General features: G+C 37.4%; 1 protein-coding gene across 4 annotated transcripts in view; it reads right to left on the bottom strand.

The window, feature by feature from the left end:
• Positions 1-6,164: 6,164 nt before the first annotated feature.
• FDX1 (ferredoxin 1) overlaps positions 6,165-11,073 on the bottom strand; it is a 35,284-nt gene continuing 30,375 nt past the window's right edge. The window contains exons 4-6 of one of the 4 annotated variants that reach the window (XM_068555873.1): positions 11,007-11,052; positions 6,481-6,527; positions 6,227-6,373 (exon numbers count right to left, since the gene is read on the bottom strand). In XM_068555873.1, coding sequence (XP_068411974.1) covers positions 6,495-6,527; positions 11,007-11,052 — 79 coding nt within the window. In that variant the 3' untranslated portion in view covers positions 6,227-6,373; positions 6,481-6,494. Of the gene's footprint in view, positions 6,374-6,480; positions 6,528-7,189; positions 11,053-11,073 lie in introns of those variants that run through there. The other 3 variants (XM_068555874.1, XM_068555872.1, XM_068555871.1) reach the window with 3 other exon arrangements.

Genomic DNA, 11,073 nt, shown 5'->3' with positions numbered 1-11,073 from the left:
ACACACACACACACACGCGCGCGCATGCACAGAGGAGAAAAAGAAGGCTGTAGTAAGACTGCAGAGATAGATACAAAACTGGATAATGCCTTACAAGGCAAGAAAACCATAACTCTTGGAGTTACCGTTTTTAGCAAACAAATCCTTTGCAACTTATCAAGCTTCTCTAAGTTACTTAACATCTAACTTCAGAGGGACTGGGTCCTAGTCAATAGTAAGTACCAAGTTAACGTTACCTCCTCTGGAGCAGAAGTCAGCAAACTTTTTCTGTATGTGGCCAGAGAACAAATACTTTAGGCGTTACAGGCCATTTAGTCCCTGTCACAGCTACTCAACTCTGTTGTTGTAGCATCAAAGCAGCAAAAGGCAATAAATAATGCATGAGAATGGCTATGTTGCCATAAGCCATTATTTACATAAAACAGGTGATGGGCTTGATTTGACCCACAGGATAGTTTGTCAACTCCCCTGCCCCAGAACATCAGATGATCCGTAGATGGACCAGTTAGGCCATCCTCTAAGTACAACTTTGAAGAGACCTGCAGTAATCGTTTTGCTTTATTTCCAAGTTTTAGATAATTTTTTAAAACATACCCAGGTTTTCAAACGATAACTTTTGTAGTGCTTTTCCCGCACTACATAAGAGAGCTTACTTTGCTGTCTCTCTAAGGCTCATTCAGACTTTGGACTTCTGTTACAAAACAAAGTAAGGCTCTACTAAAGAACATTAAAACAAAATTACTGAGTGTTTTTCAACATGTCTTCGACTTGCTTGGTTTGGTAAGATTTCTGCGACTCCCTACCCCTTTTCCACAGCCCTGAAGAATGCCCATCGGGACCAACAGGAAACATAATGCCGATGAGAACTTGCTGAGTGCTATCAGACATACAGGATGCCAGACACTTCCAAGATGAAGCAGCACTGATTTGCAGACGTGGTTGTAACAGTGTCACATGATTCAAAGGGATGGAGTCCATGTACCACCTATAGGACCTCAGCACTCAGACTTCAGGAACCAGTGACCTACAAGATTTAAGACCCGGCAGATGGACCTGCATTCAGCTCATTCAAAAACTGTTTCAGCCAAGATGTTAAAAAAAAAAAGACAAAATTTCATTCTTTTTATGGCTGAGTAGTATTCCATTGTATATATACACTACATCTTCCTTATCCATTCATCTGTTGATGGGCATTTAGGTTGCTTCCATACCTTGGCTATTATAAATAATGCTGCTATGAACACTGGGGTACACGTATCTTTTTGAATTAAGAGTTTTCATCTTTTCTGGTTATATGCCCAGGAGTGGGATTGCTGGATCATATGTAGTTCTATTTTTACTCTTTTGAGAAACCTCCATACTGTTTTCCACAGTGGCTGCACCACCAACACTGTACAAGGGTTCCCTTTTCTCCACATCCTTGCTGACACTTGTTGTGTTCTTTTTGCTGATAGCCATTCTGACAGGTGTGAGGTGATATCTCATTGTGGTTTTGATTTGAATTTCCCTGATTAGCAAGGTTGAGCATCTTTTCGTGTGTCTGTTGGCCATGTGCAAGTCCTCTTTGGAAAAATGGTTATCCATGTCTTCTGCCCATTTTTTAATTGAATTGTTTTTTTGATGTTGATGTGTAGAGGGTGTTCATATGTTTTGGATATTAACCCCTTAGCAGTCGTATCATTTGCAAATATTTTCTCCCATTCAGTAGGGTGTCTTTTCATTTTGTCGATGGTTTCCTTTGCTGTGCAAAAGCTTTTAAGTTTAATTAGGTCCCATTTGTTTATTTTTGCTTTTATTTCTTTTGCTTTAGGAGACGGATCCAAAAAATTTTGCAATGATTTAAGTCAAATTTTGCCATTTACAACAACAACATGGACGGACTTGGAGGATACCATGCTAAGTAAGTCAGACAGACAAATACTGTATAGTATCACTTACATGTGAAATCCAAAAAATACAACAAACTAGTGAATATAACAAAAAAGAAACAAACTCACAGATACAGAGAACAAACTAGTGGTTACCAGTGGAGAGAGGGAAGTGGGGAGAGGCAAGATAAGGGTAGTGGATTAAACAGTACAAACTATTATGTATAAGCTACAAGGATATATTGTACAACACAGGGAATATAGCCAGTATTTTATTATAACTATAAATGGACTATAAGCTTTAAAATTGTGAATCACTACATTGTACACCTGTAACTTACATTATATTGTACATGAACTATACTTCAATAAAAAAAAAAAAAAATTAAAAAGATGGCAAGTTGAACACCGTCCTTTTAAATATAGTGGAGACTACCTGACCTCTCAAGAAAACACTCGTATGTATCCGGACTCCTGTTAAGTTAGAGTTAAGATTCAGGCACAGTGTAAGTCCTATATTGAGCTCATGTAATCTCATCAATAGCAGGTGACTGCAAAGAGCAAAATGCTAGAAGCATAAGACCAGGTTTTGATTAATTCAACTATGTATTATATACCTACTGTGGGCTAAATACCACAAAAGAAACTGCAGTTACAAAGTTGAACACAACCCAGTCCTTACTCTTAAAAAGCTTAACCTATCAGGAGAAAAATGTAGGAAGTGCCACATGTAACAAATACTAAAAAGGACAGTCTGAGACAGAGGACTGGGAAAGATGAGGGAGCAGTGAAACCCACTGGAGTAAATCAAACTGAGTGTTAATGGCTTCAGAAATGACTAGCAGACAAAGGAAGCCAGAAAGGCACAATGGCTCTGCTTAATTTTATAAATTACTACCAAATCAAGTCTAAAACTTAAATGACAAATAATACATCCAGATAATAAGATAAGCAAATGGGAGTCAAAAGGAAAGAGGAATAAGACATTGATTAGGTTATTACTAACAGTTTTTGGAGAGGTAATGCCTCTCACTGTAAAGATCTTTCCCACCAACTTCTCTCTTAAGTTGCTTCTGGTAGACTTAAATTATCTTTTAACTTCCTATTTCTGTTGTTATAGCCACATTTATTTCTGTCTGCAAGTGATCATGCCTTCCTCCCTCCAGCTGGTTTTCTAATTTTTCAGCTTCTAGAAACTTTTAAACAGAAGAAAATCTGATAAAAATAACTTGATATCATGTGATGTGTTGACATATTAAAGGAATCCTGTTGTTGCTTAACCAAGATCATATTTCTATTCTTAAATGTTTCTCCAATAGGCAACAAGGTTTATGTGTAATATTTGAACATCTCTGAATGGTTTACACTTAGAATAAAGTTTCACAGGCTATTTTTAGAAATGTAATACAATTATTTGTCTTTTCATTTAGAGTGATGTTATCCTATACATAAGAAAGCCATTTAAGAAAGTCTGATCCCAAAATGTGGTTTACCACAAAATTTCAAGTAGTTATAAAAAGGAAAAGCAATTAAAAGAGTTGTAAAAAGGAAGAAAAAGAAGAGATGGGAAAACATATACTGAATCTAAATTTCCCTTAGAAAACATTTTTCCAAGTGAAACGTAATTATTCTATTGCTGAATGACCATTATAAAAATCACATGGATCACCATATGATACTTAAATAGTTATTTAAAAAATAGGAAAGCAGTCCTTTAAGACAAAAATTAGACAGTATTTTCACAATGAAAGTTAATCAAAAGGTTTTGGAAATTTTTAGAATGGTTCACTTAAAAAAAAAACAAATTCAGCAATTCTGAATTACTTATATAATTACAGGCTGGTTTTATCGGTGAAAACCAAATACAACATTAAGTATTAGCACGTAACCAACAATGATATGGAGTACTATACCAAAGGAAGATGCCTTTCTTGATGACAGAATGACAGAAAAATGTAAACTAAAATTATACAGCATTGAAAGGAAACCCACCACTCTTCCCTCTGATTTAAATCAACTGTCAAGAAGAAAACTGCGAGGAGTCAGAGAATAAAACAAGTGAACCATCATAACAAAGACGACACAGGAATCTTCTGAAACACAATACAAGAGTAAAATCTAACCCCTCTTCAAAAGTTTAGAACACTGTTAGTTAAAAGGCCCGTTTTCACAGGCAATGATGTGCCAGTAAATTAACCTGAAAATAACGGTTACTGTGATGGCTTTAAAACATGTCTGCAAATCATTTGGCACCCCTCAATTCAAATGATGGGTCAGACTTGATGCCTCACTTCTAATGAAAAAAACGGGCAGAAGTGATACTGTGTGACGTTCAGCTTCTGCCTAGCAATGCTTATACGCTCTCTTAGGGCACTGGCTCTCAGAAGCCAGCCACCATGTTGTGAGGAAGCCCAGGCCACGTGCAGGGGCCATATATGGGTGTTTCGGTCAACAGCCCCTGCAAGACCCCCAGCTGATACCAGCATCAACTTGCTAGTCACATGAGGGAATCATAAGCCTTCAGATGATTCCAGCACCTGGCCTTGAAGTCCTCTAGCTTAGGCCACAGACATCGTGAAGCAGAGATGAGCCACCCTTGCTCTGCACTCTCTGAATTCCTGACCCATAGAAACTGAGACAATAAAACTGCAGCAACAGATAACTGAATACCATTACCTAGAACGCACACACATCTAACATGGATTTTTTTTCAAACTGAAAAAAATAACTTTTATACAAAACAATTATAGGCTATATGCTCCACTTAATAAAGTTTAGTAGGTTTTATTTAAGTAATACAATTAAACTTCACTAATAAGAAGCTCTCTTAATTTGAAATCTGAGACAATTAGACTAAAGTGTAGAGTCTTAAGCTGGGTCTCATCATTAAAGTGCCCTGGAAAGGAGAATTTAGGGAATCCATGCAAGAACACGTGGAGAATATGGAAGCTAGCTAAGAGGTCAGACTGTTCTGAAGTGCTCTAAAAGTGGGACACTCTCCACGAAGAAGGCACTCGATGGTTATCAAGTGTCAGATGAACATTAGAAGCCCCGAGTTCTTCCTTAATCACTTTATACATGTTAATTAGTTTAAAAGTATTCTATTTGGCAAATTGGTCAGTTTAGTTGAAGCAAATGATTTGTGCATACATATATATTATCTTTTCCTAATAAAAAGTGAGCTCCCTGAGGGCATTCCTGATCATGTTCATCTCTGTACCCCGATGGACAATTAACACAACGTTGTAGGTCCAACACCATACTTGACAAGTATTTGTGCAAATGCTCAAAGTGCACAGATGTACCTGAAGCTAACTCAACTTTATAATTCACTTTTAACTAGTTTTTTCTGCCCTTCCCCACCATTAGTCCAAACTAATGTTTTATTATACTTCCAAGAGCATACTTTGTACCCCTTTATTATCATTTACCAGTGTATTCACAGTAAAGATAAAGTACAAAGGCCTGCCATGCGCAGATAGTGATCTGAGGTGCTCGAGCCCCCCCCCCACCCCCCCCAGGACCGTGCCCATAGTGCTCAGTGCACAATGTGAGGCTCTGTCCTCGCCGAGGGGATGGCAGCCCACTCGCTTCCTTCTGCAGCTCAGGACAGAGAAAACCTAATCCATAAGATGTCCATTCTGTCACAGGCATTATTTTTAAAAGATTACAAAGACAGGACATTCTGATTAGGATAAAAAAATAAAGACATCTAATTTTTAGTTTATTCCTCCAGTTCAGTCAGAACTGACACCAAACATCTTTGACAGCACTCCATTACCTGTGCTCAGACGTACACTTTTCACTGAATCAAAATTCTGAAATATTGATTTATAAGGTCATAACTATCTTTGAAATTAATCAGCTTACTGAGCAATTTAATACACATCCATATTTAACTACAGCTATAACTATGATATTCCTAATTTCTCCACTTTCGATCTCAACACATAACTTGTAATAACAAGATACAGTTCTAGTACTGAACTTCTAATTTGTTGTATGGCCCTAGACAAGCCATTTTACATCTCTGCCTCCACCACATCTAACAGAGATAATGATACCTTTTTTTAACCTATTTTATAGGTAAGTAGGCATAAGATTTATGTGAAAACATTTTGCTAACGCTGCTAATCAAACACAGATAAAATATATAAGGTTTTTTCATATTAACTACTTTCTAATATTTGATTTGTTTTTATAATTTAATCAAAATAAAGATGATTCTTTCAGAACTAAAAAATTCAGCAGTTACACAAGGTGAATTAAAGTAATAAATCTAGTCATAACAATAAATGCATTCATCCATGTTCTCATTTAATTACATTAAGAAATAATAATTATAAAAATAGGTAAAATGTTGTGAAAATATTCCTATTTATTCTAGCTTAGAGGAGTTCATGCCCATATCAATGGACTCTCTGGCATCAGACACAGCATCAGGTACTCGAACAGTCATATTGTCCATAGCCTTTGTCAAACAGATTTGGCAGCCCAACCGCGATCTGTGTAAAAAAGGGGGGAGGTATGATTTAGTATTAAGTATATATTATTCACAAGGCAATGCAGTTACCAGGACCTTTTCTTACCCAAAGCATAGGGATTTATTTACCTTTTAAATTTCCATTAAGTAGAAAAAGATACATCCAACCCTTTCAACTAGAGGAAAACAGAATGTAAATATGAAAAACAAAAAGTGTGATACGCCAAAGCTTCATTTTAATCTTTCTACTAATTGTTTCACTGGAACTACTGCTTTTTGGTGACAGGACTGACAAGCAATGAAATGATGAGAAGGCACAACAGTGGAGAAGAGAACTGAGGTTTTAGCAATGCCAAGAGAATGACTAATCAATTCCCAGATAATTAAAACCATACAGTCTATAAAAGAAAGCTACACTTTTTAAAGCCTTTAAAACAAGAAATTTGGAATAAACACATAGATGTAAGTCATCAATTATCAGATGCATATTTTTCCCACAATTTTAACATCTCTGAAACCAAAGGCATCTTAAAATCAATGGCATCTTACAATCACAGCTACACTGTGAGGTGGCAGTCACATCAGAGGTGTCTCTTCAATTGAGTTATGGGAACTATGTTAATACTATGTGTTGAATTTTATTACCATTCAAAATAAGTCCAAAAAGATTACAAAACAAAAATTAACAATACAGAGACCCAGCATAAATTGATATTAGGAAAGTAAATATTTGTCCTTGAAAGAATAACTGTAATTCCATTTTCTTTTTTTTTTTCAGTATTATGACCAATTTTATTCATATTTTCATATTTGTACAGTGATGTACGAATCTGTCTAAATAGCTCTAAATCTAAGTATAAATAGCTCTTTCAATATGCATAAAATGCTAAGTGATAAGATCATTTTACACCATATTTTAATCAGCAAAGCTTTTTCTTTCTTAATGGCACATAAAAATAAATACTATATTAGTCTTATAATCAAATTGTCTTCAGTTTGATGGAATGTGGTATGTAGGTCTTGGTTTTGTCAACATATTCGTCAAGCACCTGCTGAGCATCAAAAGGCACAGAACTAAATGTCAGTGGGTTTGCAAAAGAACAGCAACTCACTTTGATCCTTACTGAACACCTCTTACATGCTGGGTGCCAGGGATGCAGGGGTTAGAGCCAAACAGACCAGTGGTCCAGAATCCAACACTGAACATGACGTGTTCACAAGCAACTTTCTTAACCCTGCCAAATATTAGTTTCCCAACCTCATCCTAAAGATGGATAATAAGTGGGTTCCTCACAGGACTGCCATGAGGATTAGTTGCTAATATCAGTACTAAGGCGTGAACTTTCAATCAAATAGAAGAGCTGAGACACATTTGCAGATAATTAACACGTGAGACTGTGACAAATGCCACAGAGAGAGAAAGCTGAAAGGGCTGAGGAGAAAGCACTGACTTCTGACGGGGGAGATGGTGTTTCTAATGGGCTTTGAAGGCTGGCTAGAACTTAATATTTTAAAAAAGATAAAGGAGAAAGGCATTTGAGGCAAAGCTAATAGGGATTCAAGGCATGTTTGAGGCAGTATGGGTTTTTGGCCTGGCTGCTGTGCAGGCCAGACGAGGACAGGGGAGTGATGGGCTAGAAAGGTGGCCAAGCCATGCACAGCTCTGAACACCAGTGAAGGGGTTCAGGTTCTTACTGGTGAGCAATGAGGGACCACTGGGAGGTTTCTGAGTAAGGAGTAAGTACTACTGCCATGGGAAATATTGATTGCTGATAGAAAAAAATCCCCTTTTACCAATAATTCCTATTTGTTGAATAGAAACAGCCCTGACAATACTCAATTATGCATTAAGCTCTGTCTGCAAGAGAAAAAATAAGGCAAGCCAATTTAGACAAATTCATTAGGACTGTGGTGAGCCCTAGAGAGACTGTTGGTTACTCTTGGTGTTCGTACAAAGATGAGTAGGGTAATGCTAGCCTTCAAGGAACTTTTAGTAAGGGGCACAGGACAGAAAGAGCTACCAGTGATACAGGGCAGAATAAAGTAAGTGTAGTAACAGAAGAACAAGAACTGTGTGGGGGAACACAGGGAGGGGTGGCACCGAAAGCCCTTGCTGGTTCTATAGCCCTAGAAGATAAGGCAGTGGCACTGTGGCTGTTCTCACTCCCCTACTTCCTCCTGGAAGGTCTCCGGCTCTAGGGTCTACCAGTGTAGAAAGTGTCTTACACCTCTACAGAAGGAGACGGACAGCAAGTCTTCCTTGACTTCACTATTAATCCTACAAAATCTCACACTTGTGCAAACCTTGAAGACATTTTCTCCATATACACCTGACAGTGGAAATATACTAGGTGTTAACGTTAACTTTACTTCTAAAGTTTGGTTTTCAATGCAGAGAAGAAGCGTCAAATAGTAAAAAACCAAGGGTTTTGGGGTCCAATGTAACTGATCCAAACCAGGGCTCTGTCATTCTCTGTGTGGCCTTGAGCAAATCTACAAGAACTAAGCTTTGTTTTATAAAATGGTGATAATACTGCCTAACTCTGAAGGTTAGAAATAATCTTTGTTAAGTTTGTAGGCATTATATTAAGTTTCTGGCATTTGAATTAATATTATTATAGTCAGAATGCCAACAAAAACCATTTAATGAATGCTTTCTTCACCAGACACTGTTCAAGGAGCTTCACGTACATTTATTAGTTGACACGACACAACAACCCTATGAGGTAGGTACTATTATTATCCTCATTTTACAAATATGGAAACTGAGGCCTCTGTGTAGATTATCCATGGAAACTGGTAGCAGGGAGCAATGACAACTATCAAAAATAGATTCACAGATAATTCCTGAATCTCTCTACCAACCATTAATTCCAAAAACAGTTGGTGACGCCTTTGGTGAATCAGGCACTGGAGACACAATGATGAAATAAGACATGGCCCCTGCTCCAATGGGGAAAAGGAGACATGTAACCAGTACAATAAGTGCCATATGAGCCCGTGTATCAACAATCCATCATTAGTCAAGGTTAAGTACACCCTAAAATAAACATTAAAATGATGCTGTTTTATCTTAAAAATTATAGACACTTACATAGCACTTAATTTTAAAAATAAACCTATGGGACTGCCCTGGTGGTCAAGTGGTTAAGACTCCACGCTCCCAATGCAGAGGGCCCGGGTTTGATCCCTGGTCAGGGAACTAGATCCCACATGGATGCCACAGCTAAGAATTTGCAAGCCACAACTAAAGATCCCCCATGTTGCAATGAAGATCCCGCACGTGGCAATGAAGATCCCACGTGCCTCAACTAAGACCTGGTGCAGCCAAATAAGTAAGTAAGTAAGTAAGTAAGTAAATAAATAAATAAATAAAATAAACCTAAGAACTAAAGACTGAGTTTCCTTGTTTCTTTGTTTGGATGTATATGGTACCCTAGAAATAGAAGTTTACATGCAGTTACTATCTTTGAGCAAAATTATTTTCACTCCAAATATGTCAGTGTTTTCTAAATCCTACCTGTGAAAAGCATTACACTCTTTCTCCACAAAGCATTTCTACAAAAATTCTGTGTACTTAAGAATATCAGCTATAAAATGCCATAAAAGCTATTTCCTGCTTTCCATTATCTTGTTCTAAAACTTCTGAATTTTATTATCAAAGTTCTTGGCTAGTTTACATTTACAACAGGTCTCTTGTATCTTCTCACACTCATGTACCTCTCCTAAATGCAGCTCTCCAATTCCTCTCATTTTTTTTTTCTTTTCATTCAGAATATTATCTGTTACATGTGCCTACAAATTTCATCTGAATAAAAGGGCAAGCAGTTAGCTATGATTTACCCCTCACATTGAAAGAAACAATTTTCAGAACCAAATTAACACAACATTGAGTGTATTCTGTGTGTTATCCTTTAGAAAAAAAAAAGGAGGTGTTGATAGAGAACGTGGCACCTGAAGATGTGAGGGGAGACAGGCAGATGGCAGCCACAATAAATACCAATGACCTAAAAACTTTTTGAGGATTATTAGATAAGAGGGTTTATCTTAAGGATCTAATAAAATTGTGGTTACACGATACACATGAAATAAAGCTATTATTATTACTATTATTTCTTATTTTTTTTAACTATTTTTCATTAGGGCCACCAAATTACAGTTAAACACCAAAGCCAACCTTAATTAAATAAACTCTTATCTTGTCCCTTGAAACAGTAAATTAACTACCTATCTTCCCTAACTCAAACCAAAAGACTAGATAATTAAAAAAAAAAATAAGGTATCACTTGATATCTCTTGCTACTATAAACCTTACCACTTTTAAGATTAATTCTACTGGGCTTCCCTGGTGGTGCAGTGGTTGAGAATCCGCCTGCCAATGCAGGGGACACGGGTTCGAGCCCTGGTCTGGGAAGATCCCACATGCCACGGAGCAACTGGGCCCGTGAGCCACAACTACTGAGCCTGCGCGTCTGGAGCCTGTGCTCCGCAAAAAGAGAGGCCGCGATAGTGAGAGGCCAGCGCACTGCGATGAAGAGTGGCCCCCGCTCTCCACAACTGGAGAAAGCCCTCGCACAGAAACGAAGACCCAACACAGCCAAAAATAAATAAATAAATTTATAAAAAAAACCCAAACAAACAAAAAAACCATTCACTGAGTCCAGTTGACCTCCTCTGTTGTCCTTCTTGACGTCCTCCTTGCTTTGCCATTTAAAAAAAAAA

The sequence above is a fragment of the Eschrichtius robustus genome, chromosome 11, assembly GCF_028021215.1.
Source record: "Eschrichtius robustus isolate mEscRob2 chromosome 11, mEscRob2.pri, whole genome shotgun sequence".
Taxonomy (NCBI): domain Eukaryota; kingdom Metazoa; phylum Chordata; class Mammalia; order Artiodactyla; family Eschrichtiidae; genus Eschrichtius; species Eschrichtius robustus.
This window is presented reverse-complemented; position numbering and strand designations above follow the sequence as displayed.